We start from the raw sequence: 16,243 nt of genomic DNA, 5'->3' as shown, positions 1-16,243 counted from the left end.
ATATGTAAGAATTTCTTAAATTAAAAAATATATTTAGAATATCAAAATTTTTATTAAACATTTTAAATATGTTAAAAATATTATATAAGATTTTGTTATAAATATTTTTAAAAAAGGAGACTTAAAAGAAAGAAAATTAAATCTTGAAAAAAAATGACTCAATTTTTAATCATAAAGAATGACATTCACTCTAAAAGTTAGAGAACAGCGCAAATAATTTGTAAAACGTTATAACGTCATATAATATTATATGTTTCTTTTTATTTTAAACAAGAATAATCATATTAAAAAATTAATTAATTAAATTTATTATTAAAGAATATTAATATAAATTATTTTATTATTAAAAGTAAATAATTTTAATCAGGCTTTTGGAATCGCTGTAAAATACAAGTACCGGGTGGCCGGATGCTCGTCGGCATGACAACTTCTTTGCCGTGATGGCACAACAAATATGAATTGCGCCCGAGGTGGCCACGATCGTCGCCTAACGTTGATTGCAATTATTTTCGCGAATCTCGCGAGTGCATTCCACGGGAACAATGGAGTGCTCGAGTACTGGGATCCGGATACGTGCAAATACGATGAGTACTTCGATACAATCTCCTTGTCTTGCTCGCGATGCAACGCCAGCCGGAATCTCGTACCGGCCGTGGACCGTAGGTTTGATTTTATTCGCTCGCTGTTTATGATTTGTTTCGTCCGTTCTACTGTCCACGTGTGTGTTTCCCGTAGGTCTGCGATGTCAGTGCGACGAGTTAAGCGGAATGATCGGTTTCGAGAACGGCAATCCACTTTGCGCCGCGTGCGGCCCCAACATGACCGCGACCGCTGACGGAAAGGATTGCGTCCTGAGTCCGAACGCACCGTGCAAATGCTCTTCAAATCAAGTAAAACGTAATCTGAATGAATATTTTTAGTTGATACTTTGACGTTAGCTTGCCACTTTGCTGACATGTCGCGTTCGATACCGTCATCTATACTAGGAGGAAAAACATAGTTGTGACTACTATAATATAGTTGATAATTAAAAATTTTATATATGTAGAATTAATGTATATAGTTGTATAAATTATTTTATAATTATTAATTGTAATTATAATGTCTGTAGTTTATTCAACTATAATAATTCTACATAAAATATAAAAATTTAATTCTATATTCTATATAGATCTTCATTTTATTATACAGGAATCTATTATTGCATACATTTTTTATGCTCTTGCTCGCAGTGGACCGAAATATAAATGGCGCACTGTTGGATGCTGTGCTCTGCGTAACGTGCATCCAGGGCACGTATCCATCTGCCGATTGTTCCAAATGCTTGCCGTGCGGCAGCCGTGAGAACAGCGGCCACGTTAATTGCGTGTGCCCGAGTGCGACACACGTGAGACTAAGAAATTATTGTCTGCACAAGGACGACGTCAACGACTGGCCGGATATCAGAGGCACGTATCTGATGAAGTTTCGCAGCGAACACGTCGACAGTTATTATCTGAGAAGCGAACTGCAAGTCGCGACGCACCTTTGCAAGGTGATAAGTGCAAAGATCTTAGATCAGTATCCATAGTCAATTTCTTATATTTAAGACCGTCTTAAATACAGTCTTAATATATCATAAATCAATTATAAAGCCGCATTAATATCTTAAGACATTACTTATTAAGGATATAAACACAACTTTCCTATGTATACATAATTTATTTAAAATATAAATATTAAATTATGAAAATAGATATAATACATCCAAAGGCGACTCCAGATATCTTAAGAAAAAGAACTATGATTATGAATACTGGTCTTAGATTTCTTTAAAAACATGAAGGAATATAGTATAATATAATAGCGGTAATTAGTAATTACAATGCCATTAAAATGCGTAGTAATTGCATAGCGCATAAAGACTCTGTGATTAACGGCTTTCAGAAGAGAGACAGAATGGCATGCGAGCATTTGTCGAACATATGCGCCCTGACTCTTTACAGTGACGGTATAGCTTGCATGTTTTTTATGCATACGCCCATGGCACCCGTATGGTTGTTTTATAATAAACAAGACGCGGCGGCAGTGCTGAACGATACGAGGATATCCGAGAGATATAGTCTCAGAAAAGGGGATAATGTACGGTACATTGTAGAAAAATTAGAGAATTATTATCACAGAAGTTGTTATGATTATAATAAGATGATTATATCAGCTGAATTATCAGCTGGATTTTGATATTTATTTTTAGAATACAATTGAAAAAACGAAATAATGTATATATATATATATTTTCAGAATACCATCCTTAATTTTACGGTCGCAAGATTCGCATTGAACGGCAAATTCTTGTCCATCGGTAGACCGACTCTACCCTGTCAATTTCTGAGAAATGTAAGGTTCGGTGTAAATTTCAGCAAAAAATGCAAAATCACCGCTGTTGAATTACTCAACGCACAAGTAGAATTGCTATCTCCTTACTTAACATTTAGAGAGGACAATAAATCATTTATACACGCATTGCCTGTGATTGTTAAGTCGCCAGATCAGGTAAGATTTCAATAATAATGATAAAATTTATACAGTAATAAAATAATAATTGAATCTTCTTGCTTTGTAGAATATTAAGGAAATTTCGCATCAGCAATTGGTACGAAAATTCTTTCTGGTCGACAATGTAAGCGGTTTCAAAGCGTTACCGATGTTTATACACAGCAGATTCATAAAAGCATCAGAACTTTCCGTTCTTCGTTATATGAAATCTTTGACTATCTTGTAAGTCGCTCATAATTTTCGTTACAAATTCTTTTGTGATCAATCATTGTCAATTTTATTTTTAGCGTAAACGTTCAGAATAGAAAAGATCACGGCAAGATCTTCGCGCCCATTCTGATTGTAGAGTACGACGAGCTAACATATCAAGATTTCCTTAATAATTCCGATGTTATAATAAATTACAAAGTTGCATTTGTTCTGAAAGATAACGATATAGATTATGATGTTCAGGTAAAAATTCGTATTAGTGTTTTACTTTTCTTTTAAATACTAAGTACACATATAAATATATATATTTTTTTTTTTAGATAACTATCGGAGTTTTTACGGGAATAGCATTAATATTTTCCAGTGTCAAGGCGTGGAATTATTATAAACGTAATCACAACGGCAATCTTAGTATAGCCGTTTTATTGTGGTTCCTGATTTACAGCATGGGTGTGGTTGGAAATGCAATCACATTTGTGTGCATCTGTACATGCGTGTATCTGTTTGTCTTTTATAAAGCCCAAACTGTACCGTACGTTCTTCTTCCCAACGAAGATAGTGAAGAAAAAATCAGAACATACATTACCGTAGCGTTTAGTTTTAAAGTAAGTAAAGCAACGTGATGTTTTATCTAAAATTAATTAACAGAAATATGTCAACGATTCTAATTTGTTACATAAAACTTAATGAAATTTACAAGTTAAATTGATCATTAATTTAACAATGCTAATAGCATACTGCAAAGAATTTATTGAGAAAAACATCTCAGCTAGGGTTCGAACTTGAACCTCTCGACTATTTAGGGCAGGACCCATAAAATTTAGCACCCAACATTTTTGTCTTTTATTTAGATTGCAGAAATGATAGGGTTCGTCTATCAGCACTGGGATTTGAGCGTGTTTTTCATCGACTGGGAACAACAGAGGACGATACACGATCAACCGAAGTACGACTCTCCGCGTACTTCTTTACAGAAATTGTATTCCAACAGATTTCCAAAGGGTGAGGGTAAATCTTCGAGAATAACATCGGACATCATCGCGTCCAAGCGAAGAAGATTGCATAGGACGAACAAGAACACGAGCCCCAGTGAAATGTCCAAGTCTTCTTCGATTGAAAAATACACGCCGGATTTTTCTTCCATTTGTTCGATCGCGCCTTTGCAGGAGACAACCGAACGCAGTTATGTACATGATTTTCCAATCAGCGTTTGGAGAACCTACTTCATCGCGAACGAGTGGTGCAAATTGCAAACCAGAAGAAGGATAAATGTAGCATTGCAATCGATTTACACTCTATGTTTCCTGCAGGTCAGCTGACACAAAAAAAAGAAATCTAATTTCATCCACAACACAATAAAATTTGAATAATTACATCGTTTTAGATATTCGATTTGGAATCGTGGATGTTAGCGATACCGGAATCGATTATCTCGAATACATCATCCGAAACGGAGAACAATTTTACGCTGCAATTCGCGATTTGCACCTTCATGTACATATTTATATATCTCTCACAATGGTTGATCCGTTTTACGTTTTACGAGAGATACATTAGAAACAGACTGCAGAAGTTCGTAGATCTATGCTCGATCGCGAACATCAGTGTGTTCATATTGGCACATAATTATTATGGCTTTTATATCCATGGAAGGTAATTTAAGCGTGTCTTACAAGATGAAAGAGACAATTAATAATATTGCTTTTGATAGATCAGTACATGGATTTGCGGATACTGATCTTCCTACCCTGATAAACGATTTGAGAAAGGAAGAAGACGATTTATGTGCGCACAGAGGCCTGGTACCCGGCACAACCGACCAAACTTTTATATTATCGTTGACCTACTCGTTTAAATCGTTATATGATGAACTCATGAGGCAAAAGAATAATGTATGTAAGAGATTGTTCGTGGAAGAGCACCACTGTTAACAACACTTCATTTATTTTCATGCCTGCAAAAGAGAAAACCTTAATATTATTATACTTTTTTAAAGTAAGACTACTATGCAATCTAAAAATAATTATTATACAGTTTGTAATACATTTTGCACAGGGAAGCGTGGGAATTTTAAAAGCAAGCGACACACCTAGAAATTGGAAACAATTATCTGAAACCAGGTCAAAAATTAGGCTCTTTCTAACGCAATTTCTGGATCATTGTTTGGAAAATGAAGATTATATAATCAAAGAGCAGCACATATTAGAAAAATTATGGGATGTTCTTTTTGTAGATGCCAAAGACAAATCTGTTTTTTATATTGGTACTAGAAAATTATAAAGATTTTTAATGATAAAATTTAATGCAGATATTGTCGTTTTAATGAATATAATTTTATTTTTGCAGATAATAATTATTCCTTCAACAAAGTAGTGCTTCATGGAAACGAATGGTTATTAGCGACATTTGAAATCACTGTGTTTGCCTTCTTTTTGGCATTGTATAATTCTTATATTTTCGCTTGTATAGCGACGGTTATCATATCTCAATTATTCTTAATGATCATTAAATGCAACGTTAAGAGAAATCTCTGCAACAAATCATTATTGGACAAGAGATTCCTAATGTAACCATGATAAAATAAACAATAATTAATTAAACAAACATTAACTAATACATTATAGTTATTACTTTCATAATTTATTTTTGTAGCTTATTTAGATACCTTTACACTCTACTACTTCTTACTTCCTTGTACCACATTAATCTAAAGTGAACACTAATGATGACCATTTCCATGCTTATCCTCATGATGTCCATGTCCCGAGTAATCGATCCCAAAATATTGTTCAACAGCGATAGTTATGAGGAATGCTGGTATAGCAATTCTCCAACCTCTCGTTATACATATTAATGCGCGCATATAAGGCGATGCACTTGTTTTGTAGCGCCATACTTGATTTCTCAGCCAAGGATCCTTCAATCCTTTCTTGGCTAATTCTTCTTGAACACGTTTCAATGCTGGTACATCTTCCACTTTAAAAATATCATGGTTGGGTATTTTATATGGTGGACCATGATGATGTGCATCGTGACCTCCCATCTGTAGAAAATAAATAACATATTTTTTCTTAGTATAATATATATGCATTTTAAGAATAATTACTAATTGGTTATTATTTCTTTGTTATTTACCAGTCAGTAATAATCGTCCTAAACATTTACTTTATGTTGTATGTCAATACAAAAATTCTAACATTCATGTGATACTTTTTATAACATTATGCCGTTCAATAATAATACATTACGTTTTTAATTGCACGGTTTTCATAGTAGCAATTTTTACAACAATATATGCTGTTCAATGATCATAAATTATTTCTCTAATTACATGTTTTCAGTTATAGTAGAGGTTAATTTTTGTCTACCTAAGATTAAATATATGTCCAAAGAAATTATTGGCCCTAAACTATGAAAGTGTAGAAAACATTTCGACATTATTATAAAAAAATATTTATTGTTACGTACACTGTGAGAACGTGGTTGATATTCGTTAAATTGAAATTATGTAATTTATCTCCTTTGGATTTTGGACAATTTGGAGTAACCAGCTGATTTTAAATCCCAGAACTGTAGATGTAAAGACCATCATACGTACAAAAATTTTAGTCGAAATCGTAAGGGTGAAATCACACGATATGGGAATCAGCATGCGGGACGGAGGATGCGTGATTCGAACAGCCAATTAGCGCTCTTCGGCATTTTTCTATCCCGCATGTCTTTCGTCCTGTGCACACAGTGCGTGAAAGACCCGAAAATGACGTGTTCCGGGAAATAAATACATAAATAAAAAAATAATTGTTTCACCGAAACAGTAATATTTGTTAACTTTATTTAAGTACACTATTTAAATTTGTATTGCATCATATTGCATTCATTAAAGTCTTGCAATAATAAAATTTTCCAATTGCAAAGCACCCAAAAATGGATAAAGATCAAATCAGGGTAGGTTAAGAAATAATAACGAATTTATTATTAAAGCTAAGCGTTCTGTCATATCCAATCCATTTTTCACAAAATTGTAAGGTTAAGTTATCTAACAATAGAATGTTGCTTGCATCTTTTACATAAAATGTTTGCTTTCTCTTTCTCAAATGACTATAATGTATATTTATCTCGTTTTAAATGCATTTTAAGTGTTAATTAATTTTTTCATGCTTATAAATATGCTTTTCCTCTAACTTTTTTCTTCATTTTAATACATTATGTCCACATTGCATGCTTGGACCTTTTCAGCACAAATGTGGATATTGTGGCTGGGTCCTTTCACTATTTCTTCTTCTAAATTTGTACAAACGCGTATTGTATGTACGCGATAGAAAGTACCGGTTCCCCATGAGGCGTACTTTTCGAGTTGCGTAGGTTACGAAAACCAATCGTAAATTTGTTTAGCATTTCTGTTGGAGTGTACAACAGAAATTCTAATCAGCAATTGGTTGCATTAGTTCCGCATTTCTCTAATCTTCCGCAAAATACGCCCAATGTGAATGCCGGCTTTCAGAATGGCGTATTCTAGTAAATAAAAAATAACGTATTCTAGTAAATTACTAGAATACGCAGGGGTACGCTTACGCAGGTTACGCCGCATGTGGCACCCTTAAGGCCGGAATCAGACTACGCATTGAAGATTGAGATTGAAGATTGAAATTTGACTAATGAGGGCAAAGGAATTTTAGCTCCTATTGTTTTGATTGGTCAAATTTCAATCTTTCAATCTTCAATCTCAATCTTTAATGCCTAGTCTGATTCCGGCCTAATTGGGGTCGTCGAGTGGCTTGCTGCTCGGTGCGATGGACTCGTGATCTGTAGATCCGGGTTCGATCTCATCTGCGTCCATATACGCGATTTTTCGTTTAGGAAGCCGAAAATGACTCCTCCAATTATATCAATTAATAATATATCGAAATGATATACAAAATTAATATAATTTTCGGATAACACATGTTCTGCAATGTTATTTATAGGTCAGTTACTATTTCTTGAAAATGCTTATTTCTTAGATGAAGTCGCATAATGTACATTTTGCGATTATGAAACTCATCACGTGTATACAACAGAATTAAAGCTCCATCTAAGAAATAAGCATTTTCAAGAAATAGTAAATGTCATAAACAAACATTGCAGAACATGTGTTTTCCGAAAATTATATTAATTTTGTATATTATTGAGATATATTATTAATTGATATAGTTGGAGGAGCCATTTTCGGCTTCCTAAACGCGTATATGGACGCAGGTGGGATCGAACCTGGATCTACAGATCACGAGTCCATCGCACCGAGCAGCAAGCCACTCGACGACTCCAATTAGGCCGGAATCGGACTAGGTATTAAAGATTGAGATTGAAGATTGAAAGATTGAAATTTGACCAATCAAAACAATAAGAGCTAAAATTCCTTTGCCCTCATTGGTCAAATTTCAATCTTCAATCTCAATCTTCAATGCGTAATCTGATTTGCGAAATATAAATCCGTTTTATTGAAATGTATTCATATCGAGTGGTTGTCATTTTCCCACCTTAATTTTTCTTTTTCATCAAATATTTTGTTTATGGTATAAATGTAACAGTCATACAATTTTTGGAGACTGTCTGTACGTCTTATCACAATGTTTGCACTTTACTGCAACATAGTTCTTCTTCCCAACGAAGATAATGAAGAAATCCGAACAAACATTACCATAGCATTTAGTTTTAAAGTAAAGCAACGTGACGTTTTATCTAAAATTAATTAAGAGAAATATGTCAACGATTCCAATTTACTACATAAAACTTGATGAAATTTACAAGTTATTGATCATTAATTTAACAATACTAATAGCATACTGCAAAGAATTTATTGAGAAAAACATCTCAGCTACGGTTCAAACTTGAACCTCTCGACTATCTAGGGCAGGACCCATAAAATTTAGCACCCAACATTTTTGTTTCTTTCATTTAGATTGCAGAAATAATAGGGTTCGTCTATCAGCATTGGGATTTGAGCGTGTTTTTCATCGACTGGGAATCAACAGAGGACGATACACGATCAACCGAAGTACGACTCCCCGCGTACTTCTTTACAGAAATTGTATTCCAACAGATTTCCAAAGGGTGAGGGTAAATCTTCGAGAATAATATCGGACATCATCGCGTCCAAACGAAGAAGATCGCATAGGACGAACAAGAACACGAGCCCCAATGAAATGTTCAACTCTTCTTTGATTGAAAAATACACGCCGAATTTTTCTTCCATTTGTTCGATCGTGCCTTTGCAGGAGACAACCGAACGCAGTTAGGTACACGATTTTCCAATCAGCATTTGGAGAATCTACTTAATCGCAAACGAGTGATGCAAATTGCAAACCAGAAGAAGGATAAATGTAGCATTGCAATCGATTTACACTCTGTTTCCTGCAGGTCAGCTGACACAAAAAAAAGAAATCTAATTTCATCCACAACACAATAAAATTTGAATAATTACATCGTTTTAGATATTCGATTTGGAATCGTGGATGTTAGCGATACCGGAATCGACCATCTCGAATACATCATCCGAAACGGAGAACAATTTTACGCTGCAATTCGCGATTTGCACCTTCATGTACATATTTATATATCTCTCACAATGGTTGATCCGTTTTACGTTTTACGAGAGATACATTAGAAACAGACTGCAGAAGTTCGCAGATCTATGCTCGATCGCGAACATCAGTGTGTTCATATTGGCACATAATTATTATGGCTTTTATATCCATGGAAGGTAATTTAAGCGTGTCTTAAGCCTTGTGTCCACGATGCTAGAAATTGGTCCGAGATCTCGGAGAGAGAAAGAATTAACCAATCACATTTAAATAATTTAGTCACATGATCAATGCGATTGGTCAATTCTTTCTTCATCCGAGATCTCGGACGGATTTCTAGCATCGTGGACACTGGGCTTTACAAGATGAAAGAGATAATTAATAACATTGCTTTTGATAGGTCAGTACATGGATTTGCGGATACTGATCTTCCTACCCTGATAAACGATTTGAGAAAGGAAGAAAACGATTTATGTGCGCACAGAGGCCTGGTACCCGGCACAACCGACCATACTTTTATATTATCGTTGACCTACTCGTTTAAATCGTTATATGATAAACTCTTTGAATAATAAAAACTTTTTCTGCGTGCTCGACTGCTCGCTAAGGTAACTGTCGACAGAAAGATCTAACCTATTCGCGCATCATGGAAACAGCCATCTTGACTTTTAACATTTTGGGCAGTTTTCTGATTGGTTAAAAAGATGCGTTTCTGTGCATCGCCGGTTGGTTCACCTTCTCTTCTTACACCATGGTTTCGGCCGTATTCCGGTGTTCTGCTGTTCCGGGTTCCAGCCAGTTAGGCCCTGCGCACAATAGAGGAAATATTAGGAACAGGAATAGATATTAAGATTTTAACCTAACAAATACCAGTTACATCGGAATACACGGTTTCTGATAGGTTGAAATCTTAATATCTATTCCTGTTCCTAATATTTCCTCCATTGTGCGTAGGGCCGCAGGATGCAGTCCCATGGAGCGTATCGCGCGTATCGAAAACCTGACCAATCGCGGACGTTCCGCTATTTTCGATACGACGCCGTTCTGCCGAATCCATTATTGTAGCGTAATACGCGCCGAATTTAAGTAAAATCGCTTGGTCTAAAGAAATAGTGTCATATGGCAGCCCTCGAGATGTGATATGCGTAGAATCACAAGATTGCGTCGAGTGTTGCATCATTTTTTGGAAAGCGTTACCGGTTTCAATTGTGCCTTGTACGACTAGCTGCGTTTACCTCGTCAACGAGAACCTGAGTCATTTAAACTCAAAGAAGAAGAAGTTGAAATAAAAAAGAAGACAGTGAATATCTTTCACGATTCACGAATTCACGATCTTGTTGCTCCAGTTCATTAACGAGATTATTGCTTGCTCCTTGTGCTAACCATCGTTCAATAGTAAATATTCGACTGACCCAATATTTTCGTTTTCTTCTATTAATAGGTTTGTTCTCACTTTTTCTTAATATAGAATAAAGCTCATATGTTTTAATAATTTTATGATATATTTCCTGCTTGATGAAAGCATTGTGGTTGTGGTCTAGACGTTTTGTTAATAACAACAAAAGCAATATTGTTTTTTATTTTATTCTACACTTGTTAAACCATTGCGAATTTTTTAATTTAATAAATAATAATAAGACTGTAAGTGTATAAAACAAAATAGAATAATTGAAGGGCTAAGAGCCAGTTATGTAATAAAGAACATTTAATAAAGATATTATAATTGAAATAATCATGATTATAACGCTTCATTTCGACCGCGTATATAAAAATAATAAATAATAAAAGACTCTGTAAATATAAAACAAAATGAAATGTTATAATCATGATTATTTTAATTATCTTTATGTTTTAAATTAAACGTTCTTTATTACATAACTGGCTCTTAGCCCTTCAATTGTTCTATTTTTTAAAAAATTTAATTATATTAAATAAATTAATATTTAATAAAATTTACTTACACAATATGGTTATACTTTTTGCGGCTATCCTCTTTTTTCTGCGGTCCTACAGTAATTCGTCCGCAGAAGTCAGTTTTGTTCCGCTATTTTCGATACGCGATAATTTCGTTCCTATGGTCCCATGAAGCGGAATTAACGTAAACGGATCGGCGGTTTACCAATCATACAACTGTTTAGATGAAGGCAAATAAAGAAAAATAACGAAACTCGTTTTATGATTGACTATTCGCCTGATCCGCTTACTCGAATTCCGCTCCATGGGACCATAGGAACGAAACTTTCGCGCATCAAAAACAGCGGAACGTCCGCGATTGGTCAGATTTTCGATACGCGCGATCCGCGATACGCTCCATGGGACTGCACCCTTATGGCCGCAGCACAGACTCTTGCATAACGCATAATGCATAGTGCATAAGGGAATCGACGAATTGAAATTCTTCTTTTCCATGGAATGGAAGGAAAAGAAAGAATCTGATTAGTTGATTCGCTTATGCACTATGCGTTATGCGTTATGCAAAAGTCTGTGCTACGGCCTTTACATTTTCTTATGCATAACGCATAACACGTAATGCATAAGAAAATTTACCAATCAAAGTCCTTCGTTTCCTTTCTTTCCATGAAATAAAGAATTTTGATTGGTTTCTTATGCTTTATGTGTCATGCGTTATGCAAGAGTCTGTGCTCCCCGCTTAACCTACGATGTAAAGATACCAGTGGTTTGTTCGCGTCGCATGCTCCAACATGTTCCAATATGCTCCTACCATAGCTCTTACTCACTCTAATGCGCTTGATAGAGTGAGTAGGAACTATGGGATCATGTTGGAGTTTGCGACGCGAACAAACCTAGGTGTTCCATTCCCGTGGTTACGCAGTAGCAGCGTGAATTGAGGCAAAAATTTGATTGGCTATTCCAATATGCCAAGCGTTATTATACGCAGGAAAGGGCATTGAGGCAAAAATGTGATTGGTTGTTTCCAGTATTGCTATCGCCATTATGCGCAATGGAACACCTGGTGTCCTTACATCATGTATTAACCTATACTGTGGTTCCGACTGTTCCGGCAATCGGCGTGGATTAAGTGTGGATGTGGCGTGGACATTACATTCATTTGTTGGCATGAAAATTGTATGAAACTAATTGTTACAATCGTTAAGTCGTGAAAAAAACGCAGCAATCATGTTGGTGCTATTCGAGACGTCGGCGGGCTACGCGATATTCAAGGTAAGTTCGAATTTACCCGAAACGCCGGACCTCCTAACCTAAGTGAACGCGCACGTGTTGGCCTCGTTTTATTTCCCATCAGAAGTATCGCGTATACAACAAGATTGTTTAATGATAATATTACATATTAGAATTTAAATGACAATTTGCTTGTAGATCCTAGACGAAAATAAACTCGCCCAGTCGGAGAATCTTCATAAGGACTTTGAGACTCCCGAAGCCGCTAGTAGATTGTAAGTTTTTCTTTTAAGAACCTATACATCTATTTTTTATAACTGAACTAGTGTACACTTTTTATATTTAAAATGAAATAAATATATGTTTTATGTAACAGTAAAAAACAAACCTATTACTTTCTGTAGCCAGTTGTACTATTTTATTTGGTGTATTATGGTCCTTATATACTTTTTGTTTTGCAGACTTAAGCTAACGTACTTTCACAAGTTTGAGGACACCACCGAAGCATTATGCGCTGCTACGGCGCTTGTAAACAGCAAGTTATCCAAATCTTTGAAGAAAACACTCAGGAACTGCTGCATCGAGGCCCATGAACAGCTGGCGGTAGCCGATGCCAAGCTGGGCTGTGCCATTAAGGATAAGCTGCAGTTATCCTGTGTAAGCAACACAGCGGTGCAGGAGTTGATGAGATGCATCAGAAGTCAACTGGATGGTCTGATAAGTGGGGTGACCGACAAGGAGAGGACGGCCATGACGCTGGGCCTGGCCCATAGTCTTTCCAGATACAAGCTGAAGTTCTCACCCGACAAGGTCGATACCATGGTAATACAGGCAGTGTGCTTGCTGGATGATCTAGATAAGGAGCTCAATAACTACATAATGCGAGCACGCGAATGGTATGGCTGGCACTTTCCTGAGCTAGGCAAAATCGTGACTGACAATCTTCAGTATATAAAGACAATGCATATAGTCGGCCAACGAGAAAACGCTGTCAAATGTGATCTGTCGGATATTCTGACAGAGGAAGTCGAGGAGAGAGTGAAGGCGGCCGCGGAAATCTCGATGGGGTCAGAGATCTCGGAATACGACGCTGAACACATGCAATGCTTGTGTGTTGAAATACTTGAGCTTCATCAATACCGGTCTCAGCTGTGTGATTATCTGAAGACTAGGATGATGGCATTAGCGCCAAACCTGACAGTTCTTGTTGGCGATCTGATCGGTGCACGTCTGATATCTAAGGCCGGTTCTCTGACAAGTCTTGCCAAACATCCAGCATCTACTTTACAAATTCTCGGTGCAGAGAAGGCACTGTTCCGTGCTCTTAAAACAAAGAAGAACACACCCAAGTATGGTTTGATCTATCATTCACAACTTGTCGGACAATCCTCAAACAAAAACAAGGGTAAAATATCCAGAATGTTGGCAGCAAAAGCCTCTCTAGCAACAAGAGTTGATGCATTAGGAGATACTACAAACTTTGAACTTGGCGCGGAGCACAAAATGAAATTGGAGGCACGGTTAAGAGTGCTTGAAGAAGGAAATATCCGTCGGATAAGTGGCACCGCCAAAGCAAAGGCCAAATTTGAAAAATATCATGTCAAGAATGAATACATGCAGTATTCAACGTCTGTAGACTCGACACTGCCGACTAAGAAGAGGCCATTAATCGAAGAGATTGAAACAAATGAGAGCGAGGAAATGCCTAAAAAGAAGAAAAAGAAACATAGCACGAGTTCTGAACAGATCAAGGAGGAAATGAAGGAGGAAGAACCACAAACGGAAATAGAATTGGTTACTGTACCGAAGAAAAAGAAGAAACATAGTCTAGAACAAAATATAGAACAAGGAGAATGTTCTGGTGCACAAACAAAGACAGAATCCGACATTCCAAAGAAAAAAAAGAAATACAGCTTAGAACCCAAAACAGAAGATACAGCAGAAGCTTCTAATGTTAAAGAAGAGGAACAAGTGAAGACGGAGCCGACTATTGTGTCTAAGAAAAAGAAGAAACATAGTCTAGAATCTAATATAGAACAAGGAGAATTTTCTGGTGCACAAGTGGAAATGGAAACAGTTGTTACTCCAAAGAAAAAGAAGAAACATAGTTTAGAACCCAAAACAGAGGACACAGCAGAAGCTTCTGGTATCAAAGAAGAAGTGCAAGTTGAAGCAGGTTCAGATCTTGTATCGAAGAAGAAAAAGAAGAAAAAGAAGGAACCAATGGAACTTGAAGAGGCAGCGTCTGTAAAAACTGAGGAAACATTTGAAGCAGATGTTTCAGTTGAAGCTGGAACAAGTGAAGGTAATTATAAAAAGAAAAATGCACATACAAGGTATCAAATAAATATTGAATAACAATTGATCTTCAGTTTTTATATTTCACTATTAAATATCTTGATTCGGTTAGAAAACAATTTAAAAATAATGTTGCAAAAAATGTAGACATTTAGAAAATATGTACAAGTTTCAATCTCTCTTTGTAGTTACAAGATATTTGAAGATTTAAAAACAGATTTCTATAATTTCAAATCTGTAATTAACATTCTAATTAATTAAATTCTGTCTTTGTTAGACTCGTATAATTAAGCAGATTTAATCTATTAAATCGCGCAATTTTGTAATAAATAATAAAATAGCCGTCCAAGTAAGAACTTATCATTTTTATTTACAGAAAAGAAGAAAAAGAAGAAGAAAAAGGAAAAAGAAAGCGAGGAGATGCAGCAAACAATAGTATCTGCTGAAGAGGTGGAGGAACCAGTTTTGAGCGAGAAAAAGAAAAAGAAAAAAAAGAAATCAAAGCAAGATTAAATTTGAATAGGATACGCAGAAAGAGATAAGGCCGCAGCACAAACTTTTGCGTAACGCATAAGACAAGACATAAGAAAATCAACTAATTAAAATCCTCCATTTCATATTGTGATTAATTAATTTTCTTGCTTTATGCCTTTACGTTATACAGCTTTATGCAAAAGTCTGTGTTGCGGCTTATAGGATAAAAAACAAGTTTCTATATTAAATTTTTACATATATACAGGGTTATTTAAAATGATTGTCTAGATTTCCACTTATCGACGCATATTTTTCGCCTCAAGTATTCTTAACCGTGCCTTTAGCTTTACCTTATACTCCGCGCTAAGCTTGAAGCTTGTGGTATCTCTCAATTAATTTTTTTGTGACATTTAACGTAGAGATATAGAAGAACAATTATAGACGTACGAGGCTCGTTCTTTTTAACCAAATTTCTTGGACCGTTCATCTTTTCTTTTTTTTTTCTCCAACGTGGAGAGAAAAGGAAGAAAGATGAACCGCGTCAGAAGTTCAGCTAAAAAGAACAGGCCTATAGATAGCAAATCTCATGAAATTTTGTTCCGAATCTGTCGCCATTCAGTAGCTTAAATCTTGTATCCACGATGATAGAAATCGCTCTAAGATTTCAGATGGAGAAGGAATTAATAAATTACATTGAACAATTTGGCCAATATGATATACAAGGGTTTAAACACATGAGCTACTGAATAGCGAAAGGTTCGAATCAAACTATCTATCTCTCAGTATGGTTATAAATGTTAAATGCATTATTTATACAAAAAATTGAAACCTCGACAATCATTTCGAATAATCCTATATAAACAGGTATTAAGAATAAAAATATTTTTAATTAAGTATGAAAGCTAGAGTAAAAAAGCTAGAGAAATCTGAGATTTGTTATCGAAGTATTTTTTTCTCAGGACCGTGTTTTAATTAAAAATTAAAGTTGGCGAATAGGATCCTTAAACGAGATAGCTTCGTCTGAG

At 35.6% G+C, this 16,243-nt stretch overlaps 3 protein-coding genes across 4 annotated transcripts; 2 read left to right on the top strand and 1 right to left on the bottom strand.

Annotated features, from left to right (window-relative positions):
- The first annotated feature begins 454 nt into the window (after positions 1-454).
- LOC108730494 (meckelin) lies at positions 455-5,383 on the top strand. Its single transcript, XM_018460221.1, has 13 exons — positions 455-659; positions 736-897; positions 1,233-1,534; positions 1,927-2,121; positions 2,281-2,532; positions 2,603-2,757; positions 2,823-2,988; positions 3,066-3,350; positions 3,597-4,055; positions 4,130-4,398; positions 4,457-4,637; positions 4,801-5,008; positions 5,092-5,383. The coding sequence occupies exons 1-13, from the start codon at positions 455-457 to the stop codon at positions 5,313-5,315; spliced, it is 3,063 nt and encodes a 1,020-aa protein (XP_018315723.1). The 3' UTR covers positions 5,316-5,383.
- ND-B12 (NADH dehydrogenase [ubiquinone] 1 beta subcomplex subunit 3) lies at positions 5,194-6,325 on the bottom strand. 2 transcript variants are annotated; one of them, XR_001936980.1, is made up of 3 exons: positions 6,214-6,324; positions 5,411-5,788; positions 5,194-5,275 (listed from the first exon to the last, which is right to left on the bottom strand). XR_001936980.1 is itself a non-coding variant. In XM_018460220.1 (3 exons), exon 2 carries the CDS (start codon positions 5,786-5,788, stop codon positions 5,465-5,467), a length of 324 nt encoding a protein of 107 aa, XP_018315722.1. In that variant the 5' UTR covers positions 6,214-6,325; the 3' UTR covers positions 5,199-5,275; positions 5,434-5,464. The 2 variants fall into 2 exon arrangements, 1 of the variants encoding a protein (XP_018315722.1); XM_018460220.1 differs by having other exon boundaries at positions 5,199-5,275; positions 5,434-5,788; positions 6,214-6,325.
- Positions 6,326-12,305: 5,980 nt separating this feature from the next.
- On the top strand, positions 12,306-16,223 carry nop5 (nop5 ribonucleoprotein). The gene is made up of 4 exons (XM_018460292.1): positions 12,306-12,488; positions 12,645-12,721; positions 12,908-14,751; positions 15,121-16,223. Exons 1-4 carry the CDS (start codon positions 12,444-12,446, stop codon positions 15,255-15,257), a joined length of 2,103 nt encoding a protein of 700 aa, XP_018315794.1. The 5' UTR covers positions 12,306-12,443; the 3' UTR covers positions 15,258-16,223.
- The last annotated feature ends 20 nt before the right edge of the window (positions 16,224-16,243 follow it).

Source organism: Mycetomoellerius zeteki, unplaced genomic scaffold, assembly GCF_001594055.1.
Source record: "Mycetomoellerius zeteki isolate Tzet28-1 unplaced genomic scaffold, Tzet1.0 scaffold93, whole genome shotgun sequence".
Taxonomy (NCBI): Eukaryota; Metazoa; Arthropoda; class Insecta; order Hymenoptera; family Formicidae; genus Mycetomoellerius; species Mycetomoellerius zeteki.
The sequence above is the reverse complement of the archived record's forward strand: the minus strand, read 5'-3'. Positions and strand labels throughout refer to the sequence as shown.

Coding starts and splice junctions, on each gene's coding strand:
- LOC108730494 (XM_018460221.1), top strand. CDS start 455: ATGAATTGCGCCCGAGGTGGCCACGATCGTCGCCTAACGTTGATTGCA. Junction 1,535..1,926: donor TCGCGACGCACCTTTGCAAG/GTGATAAGTGCA, acceptor AACGGCTTTCAG/AAGAGAGACAGAATGGCATG. Junction 4,056..4,129: donor ACACTCTATGTTTCCTGCAG/GTCAGCTGACAC, acceptor ACATCGTTTTAG/ATATTCGATTTGGAATCGTG.
- nop5 (XM_018460292.1), top strand. CDS start 12,444: ATGTTGGTGCTATTCGAGACGTCGGCGGGCTACGCGATATTCAAG. Junction 12,722..12,907: donor CCCGAAGCCGCTAGTAGATT/GTAAGTTTTTCT, acceptor TTTGTTTTGCAG/ACTTAAGCTAACGTACTTTC. Junction 14,752..15,120: donor TGAAGCTGGAACAAGTGAAG/GTAATTATAAAA, acceptor TTTTATTTACAG/AAAAGAAGAAAAAGAAGAAG.
- ND-B12 (XM_018460220.1), bottom strand. CDS start 5,788: ATGGGAGGTCACGATGCACATCATCATGGTCCACCATATAAAATACCC.